The 21,425-nt window shown below is 39.0% G+C and overlaps 1 protein-coding gene across 1 annotated transcript in view; it reads right to left on the bottom strand.

Annotated features, from left to right (window-relative positions):
• METTL15 (methyltransferase like 15) overlaps window positions 1–21,425 on the bottom strand; it is a 196,572-nt gene that overhangs the window by 32,653 nt on the left and 142,494 nt on the right. Inside the window, exons 4-5 of the mRNA XM_018568242.1 lie at window positions 9,163–9,354; window positions 2,788–2,966 (exon numbers count right to left, since the gene is read on the bottom strand). Coding sequence (XP_018423744.1) covers window positions 2,788–2,966; window positions 9,163–9,354 — 371 coding nt within the window. The remainder of the gene's footprint in view (window positions 1–2,787; window positions 2,967–9,162; window positions 9,355–21,425) is intronic.

Here is a 21,425-nt window from a genome sequence, read left to right as displayed (position 1 = left end):
TGTAATCCCGAGTGTGGCTCGGGCTCTCCGCTTTTGGTAATGAAAATTAACCCCGAGCCACACTCGGGAATACCGCCAAGGAGGTTAAGGAATATGTTTTTACTAAAACATAGACAATATACAGTTGACAAAAAAAAAGAGAAGCTATAGTGAGCAGGTTACAGCGGTCCCAGGCACTGATGTGTCTAAATGTCTATTCTGTTTTCAGTGCATGGTTCGGATGGAAATGGTTCCTTGTTTTTTTTTTTTCCATATAGCATGGGCTATTAGATAAGACCAGAGACTAATTTTAATAATCCTTTATACCAGTGTTCCAGCTGGGGATGGTTTTGGTGGACAAGCTCTAGATCCATGTGTTTTAAACTCTTTAATATCTATGACAAGGTCAAACAAAAAATGCTGACAGATACAAACTGAGATCAGAATCACCAGATCTTGTGAGAAGTGCTTGTCACTTTGAAGATCATGGGCCCCACCACCAAGTTTCCATCTTCTGTATGCTATTGAAAGTGAAAACCTGACTGGCTATTAGATGTAGCTTCTTAGCACTGACTGAATAAACCCCAAACTACTATATTAACACTGCTTAACTTTTTTGGTGACCTTAAGTCTTTACATAAGACTTAAAGTATATCTACAGTAAAGCCAAAGTTCTCTAGTTTTGGACAAATTAATGAAGGGTTCAAATCCCCATCAGTTTTTATTGATGTCTGTGCTTCTGTTGCGAAGATTGACCTTCTCCATTACCCTGGTGACCAATGTCACTAGCATTGAAAGGGAGGAAAAATCTAAAATTTAGAGGGTTATTTACTAAAGGGTAAAGAGTTTGGAGAAGGCAGGAGGAGTGAACAATCTAGGACAACATAGCTTATCTGGAAAGTGAGCTAAATTGGAGAATTTTTCCAAATCAGCTTTTTTGTACTAGATTGTTCACTTCTCCTGCATTCTCCAAACTCTTCACCCTTTAGTGAATCACCCTGTTAGAGTTGTCTCCAAAACAGCAATAAAATGGTAATCTTACAATGGTGACATGTGGTAAATGTCTAAAAGTGGATTTCCCTCACTTTGGAGAGATTTGTTCTCACTTGCTTCTTCAGATACAAGTAAGAGGAGAGCTCTCAAATGAAATATAGAAAGCAATAAAAACCCCACCCAAATAGGGGTTCTAAACATTCCCTACTCCATCCAAAAGGCCAAAAACGGTTTGGCTTTAGATATTCTTTTAGAATGCTCAAGCACAAAATGCCAAACAAGGGTTCCTTGGCAAAAAGAAAAATACATAATGGGACTTAAAGTGACATTAAACCCTCAGATTTTTTAACATAAAACAATACTGCAATGTGTGCCTTACTGTAATCCATGGTAGTTTCCCTTCTCTTTGCTGCTCTTCCTTTTAAATCTGTATCTGTTCTCATGCTCTGCAGAACTTCTGTTTTGCAGCAGACTGCCTTGTCTCAGGAATGGATACACGGTGTCTGTGTATACGTTTCTATGGGCTTGTAACCTGAGCCAGCACTACAGGAAGAGGCCCTGAGCTGAAAAAGGAAGTTCTTCCAAAGCATGAGAAGGCATGAGGATTTAATGTTACTTTAAGTTAAATTAACAATGTATTAAAAATATACCGTATGGTTTTCATGAAATCATTTTTTATTACTACTATTTAGTTTTTTATTAAAGACACAGCAAAAGTACACATAACTTTCCCACGACTTAATGAGTCCAAATATCTATTAGCATTACTTCGGTGGCAATCTATCACTTTCTATTGACTTGTCTATTGCAAGGATTGGTCCTTGGTGCCCCATGTTCGTGAAGGCTGGGTTTACAGCAATATTGAGAGACAGGCAACAACTTATATAAAGCAGACCCACTCTTGCTTTTTTTTTAAATCTCCTAGTTAGGAAAAGGTTGGGTGTGTCCACACTCTGGGTTTCAAATTGTAATGGTTGTCATTATTTATAATTTTTGTTTCCTTTATATTAGTTGTTGTTTTCCTTTAACATTTATTATAAGCAGATCATGTGACTGATGCTGTGATAGTCAAGTGTAGTCAAAGCCAGTGGATGCCACTGTTACTATTGGTGTGTTATTTATTTTAATATACAGCTGAACTTGGTACAAAATCAGAGAAACAATACCAGAGGCTTCTACGATAGATAGATAGATAGATAGATAGATAGATAGATAGATAGATAGATAGATAGATAGATAGATAGATAGATAGATAGATAGATAATGAATAGCAAGAAACAAAGGAAGAAAGGTTTTCATTTATTTTCTGCTAAATTAAATATATCAAGTTATGGGGATCCCGCCTGCTGTCAGGTCACATTTGGATGTGGCAATCATGTATTTAATTTTTGGGGCTAAGGCTTGTCCGTTTTCCCGAATGAAAAATCAGTAACAAAAAAACAAAAAACAATGACAAGGCTGAGCCACCAGTGAAAATGTAAGTTCTCAGCAGCCATAACGATCAAGATTTCCCATCTGTTCCTGTGACTGCCTACACTGTCTCGGTGTGCATCTACGTCAAATCATTTCATGAGCAATCAATAATTAAACTAATCAGTAAAATACGCTGCAGCAAAAACAAAAGAAAGAAACATGGACGGCAACCAACAAAAGAAAAAAAAATAAATTAAAAATTAACAAAGCTTAACATTAAAAAGGAACAGACAGGCTTAAATCCTGAATGATTTCCAGGACAAATAGATCCCTCTGGGACCTTGGGGATTAATATACTTTTTTCTTTTTTTTTCAGACACAGCGCAGAATTAATGAGGGTACCTGCAACAATGCTTGCGAGCTGCTGAGTTCTGGTGATGGGGTATATGCTACGTGCTTGTACGATGGCTGAAGCTATTTTCTTGGCGTGTTTCTCCTCCCCGTATGTTTTCAGGATAGACGCAAGTGCCTGTTGATCTAAAGCATTCACAACATCAGCGGCGTTGGGCATGTCAGGATACCTACGCACAAGGAGAGCCAATTAGTTCTCTGACGTCGGTTTTCATTGACAAGAGGTGAAGCTTCATAGCGCAGAGACACAAGAAACAGGAAAAAAAACACATACAAATACACACTCTGCATAGGCGTGCCTCTGAGATTTAAAAATAACTCAAAGCAGTCTTGAGAGATTGGAAATAGCTTCTACTTTTTATATAGCCTCCATTAACTTTAAAGTTAAAAAAAAACTTTTGAAATTCTGCATCAATCATAAGTGTACTGCTTATAAATAAAAATGTTATCTACATCAGGGCTCAAAATGTCAGGTCCTGAGCTACTAGCCAGGCCTTCAAAGTTACTCGCCACCAGTTGCCCTGCATAACACAAACACACACAGGGGTCAACGCGCACACAGCACAACACACATACAGCACAACGCACAGGGCATTAAACATACAGCCACAGCACAACGCACAGAGCATTACACATACACATTTCATCTGAAATTAATTTTTAGTCTTCACACATGTCTAATAATGTGGGGATAATTTTCACTCGCAAATTGCGAGGGGGCGAGTGGAAATTTTGAGCCCTGATCTACATACTGTATGTCAAAGAGGTCTCATGAATATATGTATAATCCATTGTCATTTATATACATTTACAGTATTTGAAGAGCTATGGTGTAAAATTGTGTATCTGAAGAGTAGAAGCGAAGTAGCAACTGCACCTTTATTACAGCTCATTGAATTGTCCACATGGGCCAAAAGATTAGCATGTATATTTGGTGAGCTGCAATGAATATATACTGATTCGATTATTCTAGTGGCTTCTACAAAGAAAGTCCATGGCGTTCTCATAGCAAAAAAGTGTCAGGTCAGTGGCCAGCAGCGACATTCCAAAACTTCTTTGTTGCTTAGGCTCTTTTTGAGTGTAATTGATAGTAAATGGCCAGATTACATGTTCATTTCTATACTTAGAAATTACCAAATTCAACTTATTCAATAAAAATGTCTTATTCGGAAGTTCTACTCCTTAAAGAGTAGTTCCACTTTTGTTCGGAAAAAACAATCCCCTCAATGTACATTACAAGGATTTACACCAAACGTATTGCAATTTTCTACCTGTTTCTGTTCTAGAAAAAAAAGCTGTTAGTTGCAGCATGTCCTTTCCAAACTGATCCCTGAATGGGAGTGCCTGGGTTCATTATAAGCAGCCAGTGGGCGTCCTGGGTTATAATAGAGAAAGGTGCAGTGTCTGCACCCCTTTAGCAGCGATTAATCCTTAGGGAGTATCTCACCAAAAATGAAATTCCTATTGCAAGGGATGCCAAAAACTGTACTTGTATCTTAGTGCAGACTTCTGGGAAAATCAGTCAGCCAATCAGAGAAGCAGGAAGTGACATTTCTGGGGGTGTGTTTTTATACACCAAGTATGTACGGAATGACCCCAGGTCGCCATATTGCAATGAATTATTGTGGCAGATTTAGAACATTACAGTGGCTGCAGTTTTAAATGGAAGGGTAATTTTTTTTAATAACATTGAATTACAAAATGGCTCGTGCGACAATTATATAAGCTATGTTCATTTTTAAAAGATTTTTTTTAATTTTTAGCTTTTGAAAGTGTAGTTAGATATATCAGCCAATTGCAAACTCTCTTTTACTAGTGAATTCTTATTGGCTGCTGTGACTTATTGTATTTTATGAATTATCAGTTAAGAAATCTTTATTGAATACGTTTACCATTCACATATTACATATTTACGCAAGGACAATCTAGGCCCATCTGCTAAAAATACAATTTGATAGCATTTTGACAACTATTATGTATAGCCTGCAGGTATATAATAGGAATAATGGGAACAATGCACCCTGTTAAGGTGCCCATACACCTTATAATTTATCTGCAGATTTTCTTTGGTCAGATGGATAAAGTGCAACAGATTGGCCCAGGTGGAGATTATTCCATCCACACAGTTAAGTGTAGATGGAGGAATCTGTTGCACCTTTTCCATCTGACCACATCTGCAGATAAATTGTAAGGTGTATGGCCAGCTTTAGACACACAACGTTAAAAATTATCTTGTAGTTCTGCCATCTGCATAAAATACTTTTTAAATGGTCACACAACTCTTCTCTGTTATTAAAAGTAAAAAGGCATATGAGGAGCTAGAACCACCCATGTACACCCTAACCCAAATTGTAGACTATAAACACTTTTTTAGAGTTTGTCCAAAAAATACATCGACTTTTCAACTGATGATTTCCCATATCTTGTACTTTACTCAACACACCAAATTACCTAACAAGGAATGATCAACAAGTCAACATCTTCAGATGTTTTGCAAAGCTAGGCAAACTCAAAATGTTTATTAAAAAAGTTGATGTGAGGAAAATTCATCTGATACATATTAGCACCCTTATATGACAACTGTTGAGTGTATGTGTAGAAAATGACCACACTAAGTAACTTTAGTAGCAGAATACTCTTTCCCATTAAACATGGATGAAATAAGGGATACATTTTAAAAAAATGTCCCACTTAACTCAACGTTTTCTTGCATGAAATCATCTTGGAACACATACTTGATAAGAAATGGTTTGCCTTGTTTAGAAAGTTCAGTCAATATATAATTTTTCTTTCGAATGTAGAGAAAAGTCTTGCATGTTAGTTCACAGCCTGTGAGGTATTTTAGTTCCATGCATTAAATCGTCATGGTCAATGAGGGATAAAAGAGGGACCGTTTTATGATGGGATTGTATGAGAAAAAATTAAAGAACTCATATATGGCCAGCTTAAGAAAAGCTTCATATTTTGCTATGGGATTTAGGTTTTCTACAGTTGAGTTTTTCCAACTCATAGAAAATAAGCCTATATGGGACTTTTAAGGTACCTTGTATATGTAGCATAATATTGTTTTTTTTAAATATATATATTCTATGATGATACACCGAAAAAAATATCATACAGTAATACATTGTATGTGTCAGGCACCCCTGAGATGACTGCATGGCAATTCTCAGGGTGGGTTTAGAAATGGTGACAACAAGGAATCATGCCTGTGCAATTGTGTGTTGAAATGGCCACTTGTAGGGACAGAGTACTATTATATAACAGGAAGTTTCTGAACAATAAACTTCATGGCAGGATCACCAGGGATTTAATATAATAAAAAGGTGCAGATTTAAAATATTGAAAATTAGTTTTGAATTATATTAGCAGATTGAAGCCTCGATTGCAAACTCTCACGGGCAGGGCCCTCCTAACCAACTTGTCTTTAATTGTATTGTAACTGTAATGTCTTCTTTATATTGTAACGTGCTGCACAAACTGTTGGCGCTTTGTAAATCCTGAATAATAATAATAATAATAATTGGATTTATGTATGATTTAACATGGAAAGCATATCAGATGCTAGGATCACTAGGTCTACTTCCATGTGAATGAATAAATAAAATAAAATTGGGAAATAAAATAAGAATGCTGCCATAAGTAACAAAAAACAGAATGTGATCTGTCCTGATTTTTTATGAATGAAAAGCCAAATTGCTTTGAGTGTATGTAAAGGCAAGTTTTGATTGGTTTTGGATAGAGTTGGGAAGGGTTAGACCCTTTGTAGAGCTTGGGACAAAGTAAAGAAGAGTGAGAAACACTAGCAGGCTTTTATTGCGGCCTGTGTCCTTGGTTGGTAGATCCTCTCTATTTGTCCTTTTGACTATTGTCACCAAGACAGAAAATTAGGGGAAACGCCTTCATTTTTGTCACCAGAATAAAAGGTGTGGCTAAATCTTCCAACAGAGTCACCTGTTGTGGTAAAAATGCTTCTCACTGTGGAGAGATTTCTCGTTATGCTTGTTATGATTCTGGGACAGAAAGTAAAGGGGGATCTCTTTAGCAAGTCACAGACAACAAAAACATTAACTGATAGGATAGGGAAAGGTTAAACCCCTATTTGAAACTAGTTTGGGCTTTTAACAAGGACATAGTTTTTGAGGTGCTTTACCAATCAGGAAAGGTACAAGTATTAATGAGCACTAAGCGGGTAAATTAATTTCATGTCTTGCCTTTGCCATATGTATTATTAATACTATGAAAGACAGTAACCACAGGGAACAGTTAAAAACACAGATGCAGACTTATTAATTGATGATCCTTTACTCTGAGATTAAGGGTTAAATGTGTGTCTATAATCTCACACTTAAGTGTTAAGGGAATTTGTCTGATGTACGTGCAAGAATAAAGCTTGGTCGATTGACTATTTTTGTTATGTTTGCAGCCTACACACTGGAGGAGGAATTTAAGATAACATTTATTACACACTCTCTGTTCTCCGCATATGAAGGAAAAGTAGGAGGATGTATTTCTTTCTTCAACAAAACTTTATAATTGGACTTGAACTGCAGCAGTATACTCAATTTGCTCTTTTTCCAATTGTCCCCGGCATTATATCTGCTCACGATATGTACTTTATAAATTGGCCTGGTAATTTTCCAACGATGAGACTTGTACAGGAAGCTTCTAATGTATTTGAATGGAAATGTATTTGTTAAAAAGGAAAAAAAAAAAACCTTTAAAGATTATTTTTGATGTACTTGCGTGACAACCATTAGCGTGTTCAACATCAGCAATGGCATTTCAAAATGACAAGCTGTTACCTGATTAGCCAGCCAAATTAGAACTTTGTCAAAAAGTTGTGTGGAATGTGTGAACAATATTTATTGTACACAGAGTCTAGGAGAGTTTTGCTATGTCTATGTAAAAGTATATGGAAAACATTCAAAATTAAGCTTTTTTAAGTTTAAATTCTCCTCCCAATGCTCATATAGACTAACATTATCTATTGTAAACCACTCCAGTAAAGAATGATAGTTGATTCTAAAATATTGTATCACTTAAAATGTTATAATCACTTAAAAGGCACCAGATTACATTTTAAGCAAACATAGTCTAGCCTAGATCTGTAGTCATGGGTTTTTTACCTGGTGCCCCAGGATGCCTGATTCAACACTTAAAGTGACCTTGTCATTACACCATAATTTCCAAAAAAGTCTTCCCATAAGATTATATGTGCATTCAATGTATTGTATGCATGTTGTTTACCCGTAAAAGCCTGTGTAGACATCCAAAAGTTCTAAGACTGCTGCTGGCCAACTCTATTGTGGATGTGAGGTCAGCAGCCCCAAGAGACTCAGAGCTGCCACTCAGTTGAAACTCTACAGTATTCCCCTACCCTCTCACCCCCTGGGGCAGAGGACATTGGTCAGCACAAAGAGTTATTAGACACTCCCAGAAGAGGAGAAGGCTATGTGACATTGACCAGAGCACCTCCAGGTGGCACTGTGGAGCTGAAACCTGATCCTGCAGTTCCAGTGCTCACCTGCAGGTGTCTCCCAGCAATTAGTCACCACCTGGTGCTGATCTGGGAGGGTATTTGCCCTCTCCTTGCTTTTGAGTCTGTGCCTCAGTATTGCTACCATTTCCTGTATCCTGCATCCTGGTCCTGCCTTGAATCCTGACCCTTACCCCTGAGGTCTCCTGATCAGTGGCTCCCCTCTTGTTGTCCTGCTCCCCAGGGTTTGCCCTCTTGTCTCCTGTGTGTATTTTGTCATTTGTGTTAGTTAGTCTTTCATATGTTACTTGCAGGTGGGGGTGCTTATGGTTGTGGGGTTTTGGAGTAGCTAATAAAATAATGTTCAAAAGCATTGTTTGGTGTGGTCACGTAATTGGCTCTCTTGTATAGATACGGTATTGTATATCGATATGGTATATGGTATCGTGACAGACAAGCAAGGAGGGGGAGGAGGATGTGCTAGGAAACTGACTACTCACATTTTCCAGCAAGATCAAAGGTACATTGCAAGTGAAAGCTTGTAAAATATTTGATTTTTCTATGCTTTTACCAGCAGATTTTTTTAGTTGGTGACCACTATTGCAAGCATTTAATACTGCAAAGGCCTGGGTCATAAAAAATAAAATAGTAGTAAGCATATCTTCAGATGGAGTGATAGAAACTTTGAGTATAACTGAAGGATTGAAAGTGACTGGTCACCAGGAAAGACACAGATCCTCATGGGGGTTTAGACAACAATAAAAACCTAACACAGAGGTCATCCTTTCCCCACCCTATCCAAAATTGCAAAATAGATATATTTTAATTCACAAACAAAATATTTTTTACTGTTCATTCTTAGCTTTCGTCCTGTTAATTTTAGTTACCTGTCACCATCCATTCTCATGTCTAAGGGACCATCTTTACTGAGAGAGAATCCTCGTTCTGCTGTGTCAAATTGCATGGAGGAACACCCAGCATCAATAAGAACTCCATCTAACGTTCCGGGTTGGACTCCTCCAGAGAGGAGTATGTTTTCACATTCACTAAATCTTCCTAAAAGCGACTGTATGTTATGCCTAAGAAACAATTAGCCAGAGAAAGAAAAAAAAATCATGTAAGTATAAAAACAAAACCATAATTATGGGTTTGACTGATTAGGGATCTTCAAGGTCTGTCATGAAAGATTACAGATGGTGCCATTGCTAAACAATCATTGATAAATGATAGTTGCCTGGCTGCCATGCTAATTCTTAGGCTTCAGTGCTTTCTGAGCTGCTGACCCAGAACAGGTACTGACATTAATTTTGACACTCATTTACAGCATGCTTATTTCAGGTTTCTGACTCAAAAGTGCATTTTCAAAAGGAGGCCAGCAAAGGCAAACCCTGTACTTCTCTCAAGACAGAGGCACTTTAAGAAGTGTGATCTAACCTTTTATGACAAGTTTTGAAATTGTAATGTATGTTTAGTAAATATCAGGTTGGTCTTAAGCCTAATGTTTTACAGCAACACTAAAATTAGACTTCAGAAAAACAAACAGGTGGAACTGAGGGTGGAAGTGAAGAAGGTATTAACACTGCACGAAAATATTGCATGACTTTATTTTATAACAATATTCATATGATGGTTTAGAGGGAATCTATCACAAAGCAAATCAAGTTCCTTTGCACATGGAGTGATCTGCCATTTTGGAATAACACCAGCTTTTAATTGAAAATAACATTTTAGCATATATACATTTTATACATCCTCTCTCTGTGCTGGGAGTCATGGGAATCTGATGTAGAGATTATTAGTAGAGCGTGAAAAAGAAAGTGATGTCGAGAGTTAAAAATCTGCAGCTCTTCCTACAGTGATTAACAAATATATATCTTAAGCATTCAGCATTAAGCATTCTCCTAACACCAAACCCTTTCTAATGTACACGTAAGCACCAAATCTAAACAAGATCTTAAAGAAGTCCACCAGCCAACTTTTATTATAACCTTGCATGCACTGCAAGGGTTAACTGCTTGTTGTTTTTTGGGAGGTTATACTTACCCAATTCTCTGAGCTGACTTGCTCTTAGACCAGTCCTTCCAGCCTTGCTCTCAAACCCCCCCCCCCTCCCCCACAGTGGTCTAAGTTGCCTGGGTCATCACGTTCTATACACAGTGTGTGGAACGTAAGGTTGCCGAGGGACATATCATCGCTGGAGTCTAGTAGAAGGGAGGCTAGAGGGAACACTGTCACAACCAGCTGGCTCTGATGGTCGGGTAAGCATAACTTTGTTATTTTCCTTCCTAGACCAAAATGAGCAGTTAACCCTTGCAGTGGGGGGTTAGCCCCACTGCAAGGATTAATAAAAGGTTTGCACGAAATTCTTCTTTAAGTGCCCCTTCCCAACATTGCATACTTAATCCTTAACCTGTTCCTTGACACATATCCACCTAACACTAAACCTAACATCTAACACAATTGTACAATAAATAGTTTTGTTTTTTATAGGAGCCAACACTCTAAAGTCATTTGAAATTGCATAAAAACATATCAGTTTTATTAATATAGTCACATAAAATAAACAGCTTACAATTAAAAACATTTACAAAATGTTGTAGTTGAACAATATCTCTTACACCTACGTAAATATCCAAATCACTCTATGTAATCACGTAACCATATATTATATTAATAACCATTCAAACAATTCATCCCCACACAGCTACCTCCTCATGTATCATTTCCCCCTCCTCTTTCAGATTGTTAGCCCTCAGGGGCAGGGCCCTCCTTACCATCCTGTCTTCCTTACTTTGTAAAGCGATGTGCAAACTGTTGGCGCTATATAAATACTTTGTAATAATAATAATAATTAAATACAATGTTTCCAAAACCATAATTCTTATTCTTGCCAATCAATTGCTTATAGTGGCACCATTCATTCAAAGCATTTCAGAGTGTGCTTCATCAGGAATTGGAAGCATTCCATTTTCAACATCAATCATATTTGCCTGATGGTATGGTGAGGTCCTCTTCAAAAGGTGTGGCGGGGGCCGCAACGAGACCTACAGGTACGGTCTGGGATAATAAACTTCTTTTTCCCCTATTCTATGACCCAAGGAACCATCATCTCCCCACTACTTAAATCATGATTGAAAATCCTCTAAAGAAAAACCCTATTTATTTTTACAAATAGCTTAAATAAGGAGTGTGGTGTTACAGCTATGTCCCAACTCCACCATCTTTAATTTTAAACCTAACTTCCAAGGTAAGCTTTAAACATGTAATCCCTTCCCATCTGCAATCTGTAGATTAATGTTGATAGAATGTTGAGATCACATTAACATTTGCTTTCAGTTAGAATGCAAAGGTGGACAGAGTTGGTCTCAGGAACCAATCAGTTTGGTTATTAGTAGGGTTGCACAGATACCAAGTACAGTACTCGGTACAAGTACGAGTACATGTACCAATACTTTTGAGCTCCAAGACTACACTAGAGAAAAATTAAAAAATTAGGAGGCCGCTGTCATTTGTAAGGAGCACACGGAGCTTCTGGGATTTGTACATCTCTGTTTTAATGTACGATTTTGTTTTTATAAATATAAATAAAGGGATGCACAGATAGCAGTTTTGTGAGTACGAGTACTGGTACTTGCCGAGTACTTACAAGTACGAGTACTGATACATTTTTGTTTATTGTCATGTGACAGTTTTTCTAAAACAATACAAACTAATGATTTCAGGACAGTGGTGGAGTGCCAGAGCCAGGTCCCAGCTGCAACCGCTGCAACCCTGGTAGTTCTCATGAAAATGCCAAGTATCTGCGCTGGTACTCGAAAAGTATCTGTGCATCCCTAGTTATTAGTCATGTGATAACTAAAACAGCCAAACATTGCTCTAGCTGTCAAAGTACCCTGCAGTGGCACAGTGAAAGCTGAAGCTGTGAGCTTGCAACTGCCACAGTACAATACAACTTGTAAAATAAATGAATACATGTTTTATCTGTCAACTCAAAATTAAACCAAAATCAGAAAATTTACTTAATATACTTTACTCAACAAAATCTTTGTGTTCTTAAAACCAATGTAAAAAAATTATTCACATTGTAATTTTCAAGTTAACTGACGCTGTTAAATTTTATTTAGTTTTAATGTGCATTGAGTGTGTGTATATATATATACACACATTTTTTTCCCCAACCAAATTGCTCATACATATATTTTGGCACACGTTTAACACCTAACTTAATACCAAATATTTTCTGTTATGGTTAGATGGTAAAGAGTTGAAATTGTTAGGTTTTTACTTCTATATGTGAGGGTTTTCTTCCTTTTCACCCTAACAAAAATGGAGGGAGGCAGTTGTCACCAGGACTGCAAGACAAAGACAGTAATAAACATATTGTCAAAAGTTCTAAAACCTTCCTACTCTATTTATTTTACCTGTGCTCCTTTGCATAGATTTCTCATTACGTCTTCTCCTTATAGGAAGTGAGGTAAAATCTCCCTTATTGGAACACAGACATCAATGCTTCCCTCCCAGAAAAATAGAAGTTTTGACTGGCTTTGGGCTTTAAAAGGCAAATATACAGCAACTCCTAAAATAAACCATTATTTAACATGATATTAGCAGTTTACTTTATAAAATCAAATTTCAATATATAAAAATTCTTGATCACATAATATCTTAATGATCACTTTCCTTAATTGCAGGATTGTCACATCATTATATGTTGCTAATGTTTTTTTGTGACAAAATGAACCTTCACCACTAAAAATATTTAATGTATTAACATGTATTTTACCGAACATTCATTTGTCCTACACACTCACAAATTTCCTTTCTCAGCAAATCTTTCATATTCTTTTGATGAAATTTCAGGTAATTTCATCAAACTCAGTGATTAAAAAAAATGCTCAGTAAAATCCTCTACTCAGTGATTTAAAAAATGCTATTATCATCTATTTTTCTTCTCCCTTGTGGATAAAGTAGAGTGAAATGAATAATACATCTCAGGAGATGTCATGAGGGCAGCCCTGGATTAACCAGTAAGCAAAATAAACAAATGCTAAGGGCACCAGGGGAAGAGGGGGTACTGCAGGTTGTTTTTTTTAGCTATCATGTCCTTAACGGTTTCACTGCCACACTTGACTTTAGACAAATTAATAATACATTATATATTTTAATATAATTGTGGGGTCTGGCCTGCAAGAAAAACAAAGTTTTAATCTCTAATTTCACCTTCAGCACTTAATAGTCTTAAGCCTTTAGCAATAGAAGGGCTGAGGGTGGCTCATTGCTGGGCTGGGCCTTAATTCTGACCTTGCATGAGAGAAAATATTTACACCAGCGGAAAAACTGGACAATCGATCTGAAACAACAACAAACGTTCCTGCACACATCCTCAGCTACCTTCTAGAGTAGGCAAGTATTGCTAGGGGGATTTGCAGGCTAAATAAAATAATGTAGTTTAAGGCAGATTACGTTCTTTGGAAAACAGGAGTCTTAATAATCCAATACCAGCCAGAGCTTAGAAGGCAGAGCCTTTCTTTCCACACTCCACTATTGGCCAGTTAGGTCAGTTATAACACTAAATGGCCAACAGAGAGCAGCCGGAAGCACTGATTATCACTAGGGATGAGGTTCCTGTTCACAGCTCCCATGAGTTTGCAGTGAATCCACTGGGTTCAAAATTTGCCATCCCCGACAGACTGAACTCTTTGTAGCCATAATACACGGGAAGAGCTTTCATCTTTGGTCAACAGTATAATAATGGGGTTTTTGTTATGTTCGAGCACCCACACTATAAAAGGGTAGGTTCAGCCATTTGTCAGAGTGCATTGGAGTAGTTTAGTGAGAGCTCAGAGCCTGTGTAGGGAGGATTAGTTGCTATACAGAGATTTGCTGTGATATATTGCCCTAGATTAGTGTGGATTACAGTGTGGTGGGCTACATATTCTTTTGTAACCCTCCCTCACACGTGTTCACAGTTCAGATACTCAACAGTCCTTTTAGAACTACTTTTTTTGTGTGTAAGCTACATCTGTAGTTGCTTTTTAGCTGCTGCTCTCCCTTGAAGTCTTTTTATTTTATTTCACATTTATCCGTATTTTTATTATTTTCTGCATTGGGTTTGGGTTTAGCATTTCAGGGTTTGGGGAAGGTAAAGGTGCTACTCACAATGTTTCCACAGCTGGACCTTAGCTGCCAAATTTCTAATGTTTGCTGCAGGGCATATCCTGCATTGAGCCTCAATGTTTGTATCCTATTCTTGTATAATGGCACTCAAAAGTATTTGTGGTCATTGTCGCTCAAATAATACACTACAATGTTTATTTTAAGATAAAACCAACTCTTTAACTTGTATCCTAACCAAGCTGTTTACATACTGTCCAGCCATTGAAGAATAAACTGTATGTGGCTATTATGTATCAGATAAGCTCTACTTTCTATTCTTCTAAGATAAAACCTTCCTCCTCTCTCCCACTTATATTGCGATCCCACCAAGCTGATTACATACCGCCTATCACTGAACAATATTTGTGGCTATTGTCTCTCAAATACTATACTTTTATTGCAAGATATAACTTGTCTTCTCTGTTTCTATTTGCTGCCTATTTAATAGTTGACACTAGCCAGTACTTACAAAAACATACCTGAAGTTTATAATGAATAAATAAATCAGATAGGGGTGCTGCTGCTGTATTTAAGCCAAGCTAAATGTAAAAGTTAAAAATTAAATTACATATTGTGGTATCGTGTGTCAATACACAGCAGCATCATGTGTTATGATCACCCAGGGCTCTTAACCAGAGAGGGCTAAGAGGTGTCAGGAAGCAAGGATTTTTCTGGATTCTGCTTGGGATCCTGGAACTGGGAGGCTTGAAAGTGATTCAGGGGGGAAGAAATCTCCAGGTCCAGGGTTTAGCAGTAACCAACACCCAATGATTACACAGCTGTGCACAACCCTTAAGGGGAATTAGCTCCTGCTGGGAAATAGGAATAGACCATGGTTAGGAGTCAGGATTCCCCCCTCAGATGTCAGAGATGAGTCAAGTACACTCCTGCTGGGGAATAGGAACAGACATTGGTCAGGAGGACTCCAGAAGTCAAAGCGGAGTTAGGTGGTGTGTGTGCTTGAGGCACATGAAGACAGCCAGGGAGCGAGAGCCTGAGAAATCCAAAGAACAAGTGCCGGACAAGACTAGAGAGAGGATGGTGGGTCAGAATTATTAATGTTAAGAGTGGAAGTCAGGAGGCTGTACTTATGTTGTGTTGAAAGCAATGTATGGATGCAAACCCTGCAAGGGTATCCATGGTGGATGTGTGACCTTTCTCTAAATAAAATCACGCTACCAAGCCCTTAAAAAGAAGATATTTTGAGTGGACTGCATCCTTAAAGCGCTCACCACATGTGCTAATATCCCCAAACATCACAACATCCAAAATATGTAATGCTGGAATACGGTGTCACTGACACCTGTCCATTAAAATTTTACTGCTCTGTAAGACCACATGACGTCTCCCAAGCATGCAAGGTTGGTGTTTTTCCATGTCATCCTTAAAGTTTAATTAAAAAGGGCCCTCTTCTCACTGTACGGTATTAAAAAAATATACATTTGTTAAATGTCCTTCATGGAAGTGCCTAGCTGTCCTTAACTTTTTTTAAATAATAGCTTCCCGATTAGACTTGGAAATGACTAGAATTTTGTAAAAAAATTGCCTCCATAGACTAAAAGGGATTTGCTGCTAAGTTTTGAGTTTAGGGAATTCTCAACTGCATTTGACGCACCCCCTATGAATCGAGCCCAGGCAAATGTGCCCATCCCATGGCCTGGTAGGAGGGAGGCTGGAGCCCAGCACCGGGCCAAAGCCCATCAGTTGAGAAACACTGGTTGAAAGGATTTTAATTCAGTACAGATACCCATTAAACAGGCTTGGTTCCAGCGGCCTGGCCTGAATATGTGACTCAGAAATCAGAGAATAACAACTTCCATCTGAGGGTTCTCATAGACTTGTTCTGCTTCAGTGACAGACAGCCTTTGAATTTAAAATTTTTCAAAGAAAAAAAATATACGCCTAACTGGTGCAACAGTCTTTTTTGCTCATATGCTCTGATGAATGTTCAAAGAAGGCTATTTAGTAGACACCCCAAAATATTATACTTAACTTTCTATTTTTATTAAGTCTAAAATTTCAAAGGAACCAACTCACTGTGGAAGTTGTTAAGGAGACAAAAAGGGTACAAATTGAACTTGATGAGTTCAGCAGTCAATATAAAGAAAACAAGGATACAAATTAAACTGTCAGTGGAAAACTGTCCAGAGCTACAAATTCACCATTACACATTATAGCCAGCGGCTATTCAAACTGTCCATGATGATTGCAGCTCAATGGTGTGTTCCTGCTTGATAGAAAAAGGATATGAAGCTTCTTCCTTGTCCAAATCGTATTTCCTAAAACAAAACTGCTACTGTCCACAGCAATGGCAAACATGCTAAGGAATGATAATGAATGAAATAACAAAGAACACTGAAAGGACGGCATAAGGCGCACAGTTCTTACAGGAGAACCGCAGGAAAACAAAAAGAAACAACAGTTGAAATAAACATTTGTGAACTGTTTACACCTTGAGAAGAATTTTTTAATTTCTGTTCAGCTAGTCTTCTGAGTCACTTGTAGGACATTGAAGCCACATTTTGGCACTGTTGTTTTTGTGTCAAAAATCAACCAGGTGACACAAAAAGCTATAAGGGTGAAGGTTAAGGTAAGGCTCACCTGTCCAATAATGCAGTGTAACAGGGGTGTTGAAATGTCAAGACTGCCTGAACAGAGTTTAAAAAAAAACCTTTGCAACAAAAGGAACAGTTTGCATATTTTCAAAGATATTTGAGTGGGAATGTTTGTATTTTGAGTGGTGGTATATGTTTTTTTGGAGTTTAATTTTAACAGCAGATCTGGGCCCAGTTAGATATAAGTGGCAGCATACCAACACTGGAGAATTGTAACCACCCCCACTTAAAGTGCAAGTTTGTTCCTAAAAGGGTTAAAGTAAGCACACTACCAATTGTTCTCCTATTCTACTGAATAGGTGGAATTTTAACTCTCCTTCAATTTAATGTTCTCTGCAGCTCTTGGATATGTTCCTCAATTTTGTACAGTGCATTCAAGGGCTTAAATAGAACTGTCTGGTGAGCGCTTTGGCTTTGAACCTGATAGGAGACAATCCATGGGAGAAGGTCTGGATCCATTTTGTAGTACGAAGAGTGAGGGCGATAGATTGATCATCCTTGTGGCATCCAAATTGCTAGGTAGTTTTGAGGGAGAAGATGGAGCAATGCTGCCGGCAATGACTATGTCACAGAGTTTCTGAGTTAGCAGTAGTTGGCACACAGAATGGGTAATCAGGGGTGTAACTACGAATTGTGGGCTGCAAAGCAAACTTTCAATTGGGTCCCCCAGCTAACTCTATCACTTCTGCCTTGCAGCACTGCAGGTCCCTGGTTCAAATCCCGGTTAAGGACACTCTTTTTTTTTCTTTTTTTCAAAAACATTTTATTGTGTTGACAATTTCAAGAAGTGTTTACAACATGTCTTGTATGACATCTTCAACAATTTTCCATTTTTTTTTACCAACAACTTCGCATATATATAATCCTTCTGGACCTATTGAACATTGTATATCCTATCCTAAGGTTCATTTCGTAGTGCGACCATGCGGTAGGGTTCATATGGCGTGGTGTCTCCATCATTGTATTCAATAGAGGAGTGTTCTAGGGTGGCACGGGCAAGAGCAAGTGGCCCGTCTTGGCGCCTACTCGCTCTCCCTCCCCTCCCCCCCTTTTCTTTGCTATAGTGACTTCCCCTCCATCCTTCTCCATATCTTAGGGTGCTTTCCCCTGAGGAACATCTACCGCTTGGTCGCCACCTAACTTATCCAAGGAGACAATTCTATAGTCAACTAGTCTAAATTTGAACATTTCACCTAGATTCATTGTTGTTATCATAAACTCACCGACTTCCTCAGCTTCTCCTCTCCCTGAGCTTCCCGTATGTTCCTCTGGCATCCTCTCCACCCGATCGCTCCATTCCAGCAGAGCACAACATAGTTGAAAATTTTCCACACATTTTTACTGGTACTGAGCCCGCCCATTCCCTCAGAATGGGCTCGTTTTATTACCTTCCCCCCTAGCCCCTGACATTCTGGCTATCATCATCATTTGACGTAGTTCCTGCGGGTTCTGGTGGGATAGCTAGGCAGCCTAGGGAGCCCGCTTCTTCCCCCTCCAAATACCATCTTGAGTATCTGAAGGGGAGAACTATTCTGTGTATCATGATGGCCCTAAATTGAGCTGATATAAAGGGACTCCATCGGTCAAAAAATCTAGTCGTAGTTTTATCCCCCTCTAGTATAGCCTCCAATCTCTCCTGCCACATTATTGTTTTCAATGTATCCTCTAGTTGTTTCAAGTGAGGAGGATCAGGGGACAACCAGGCTTTCATCAATGCCCTCCTAGCTAGGAGAAGACACATTTGTAGCCATAGCCACCTAGTCCTGGGAAGTGGTAAGTCCGCTTCCCAATAGCCGCATAAACACAACCAATGTTGGAGCGGCAACTCAGTTCCTACAATCCCTGACAATAGAGTAATCACCTTCCTCTAAAACACGGAGATTGGTGTACACATCCATAGACAATGATACAAAGTCCGGCCTGGGAGGTTGCATTTTGGACATGCCGTCAGGTATGGACTGTTTGCCTTTATTTTGTGGAAGAAGTCAAAGGCATAATATGCCTTATGGATTATGCGGAACTGAGTCTCCCTCCATATTTCACTAGTAGTGCACTTCCTAACCGTTAGGTGTCCCTGTATTATTTTATCATATAGGTCTTCATCCAGTATATGTTTCCTCCATTTTAAAACCGAGGATTTGGTGGGAGAGAAGTGTTGTTTAGACATGCATATATTTTCTTAATGGGGTAGCATTTAGATTGTATTACCAGGTCTAGAGAGTTAGGCTTAAGAAAAAATCGTGGTGTGCGGGTTTCGCTTTTCCAATAATGGGTGAGTTGAGAGTAAAATAAAAAGTGACTTCTGGGGATTTGGAATCTTTCGCATATGGTTGGAAAAGTTATCGGCTGATATGAGTCTGGGTCAAATACCTGTGTCATTGATGATAGACCTTTCGAGTCCCACTCTTTATAGGCTGCATAGCTTTGTCCAGGTAGGAATTGGGGATTGCCTCTCAAAGGGAGATATTTGGATATATATGGGTGAGAGTTAAGTTGTAGTCTAGAAGCCCTCCATGCCGCCACTTTGTCCCTTATTATGATGCTATGTTTAAGTATTGTAGGTAATCTAGAGATTCTGGTATGGAGGAGAGCTGTGAGAGACCATGGGGCAACCCAAGCTTGCTCCAGAGATAAGTTGGAGTATTGAGATAAGCCAGTTATCCAGTCAATTGAGTGTCGGAGTAGACAAGCCAGGTTGTATGTTCTAATATCTGGAATGCCTATTCCACCATCATCTTTGTGTAGCTTTAGTTGTCGGAGGGGGTATGCGAGATCTCTTGGATCTCCATAGAAACTTATTGTAGGCCGCTTCTATTAGCTTGACGTCTTTATGTTTTATCAGTACAGGGATAGTTTGCATTGGGTATAATAGTTTCGGGAAACTGACCATTTTTAGCAGATGGGCTCTGCCAAAAAGCGAGAGGGGAAGTGAGGACCATTTATTTAGTTCAGCCAATATCTTATTCAGTAGGGGGGTGTAATTAAGAGGATATATAGTAGATGGGCGCTTGCCTATTTTTATACCCAAGTAAGTGATGCTTTCCTTTGCTATGCGAAATCCTCCCCTGCACATCTGTGGCATAGTCGGGCCGTTTAAAAGTAATATCTCGCTCTTGTCTATGTTTATTTTATAGCCCGAGATATCTCCAGAGTTGGGATCTTTCTCTACCTCAGAGGTAAAGAGAAGCAAGTCATCCGCAAAGAGCACCGACCTCAACTCTTGATCTCCAATTTTTATGCCATGGATAGTGTCTGTCTGTATGATCCATTGTGACAAGGGTTCCATCCTTTTCGGCATCAATGGTGATGATTACATTGTCAAAAGCCTTTTCGGCATCAATGGTGATGATCGCGTTGCCCGGAGACGGATGGGCTGTGCATTGCTCCAGGGCCAGTAGGACTTTGCGGATGTTAGCTACTGCCGCTCTCCCCTTGATGAATCCGACTTGGGTAGGGTGTATAATACTTGGCATTATTCCTGCAAGGCGGTCCGCCAAGATCTTGGACAAGATCTTAGCGTCCAAGTTAATTAACGATATGGGTCTATAAGAGCATGGTTGTTGCATATCCTTTCCTGGTTTAGGTATCACTTTTATATAGGCCTCATTCCCCGTGGGTAAGTATTTACCGTCAGACCATAGCTGGGAGTATAGCTCCCCCATGGCAGGGAGGAGATCTGGCTTAAGGAATTAAAAAAATTCCGCTGTGTATCCGTCCGGTCCTGGCGATTTGCCCCCCGCTAGGTTAGAGATGGTGGAGGCGATTTCCTCCTGGGTGATTGTGGCATTTAGCTTGTCCAATTGAAGGTCCGTGATTTGAGGGAGTTTAATTGAATCCAAATATTTCAGAGCTTCAGGTGGCAGGTTTTGGTCATCCCTGTATAGAGAGCGGTAGTACTCCCCCAGTAATAAGTTAAGTTTTTCTGGATGTGTAATTTTTTTATTGTTGGAATCTACCAGGGAGTGGATTTGAGAAATTGGTCTAGTTCCTCTAGCTAGATTGGCTAGCATCTTGCCACATTTTATTTCCATACTTGTGGAATTGTAAATCCCACATGGATTTGGTATATGTCTCGTATTTATCCAGTCTGGTCTCGAACTCCCCCTTTCGCTTGAATCCACATATCCCTCGTACAAGGAGAGGGGTGGTCCCGAAATTCAGAATATGCCTGTCTCAGTATCCCACTGGCCTTGTGAAACTCTACAGTAACTGCCTTGGATTTCCCCCGGACATATGAGATGATTCTCCCCCTCATGAAGGCTTTACCCGCTTCCCAGAATGTAACCGCTGAGGCTAACGAGCCTCTGTTGGAGTCTGTGTATTCCCTCCAGCCTTCACCTAGGAAGGCTTGGAATGACTTATCTTTCAGCAGGTGGGAG

The sequence above is a fragment of the Nanorana parkeri genome, unplaced genomic scaffold (genome assembly GCF_000935625.1).
Source record: "Nanorana parkeri isolate BGI_ZX_2015 unplaced genomic scaffold, ASM93562v1 scaffold1159, whole genome shotgun sequence".
In the NCBI taxonomy this organism is placed as follows: Eukaryota; Metazoa; Chordata; class Amphibia; order Anura; family Dicroglossidae; genus Nanorana; species Nanorana parkeri.
The sequence above is the reverse complement of the archived record's forward strand: the minus strand, read 5'-3'. Positions and strand labels throughout refer to the sequence as shown.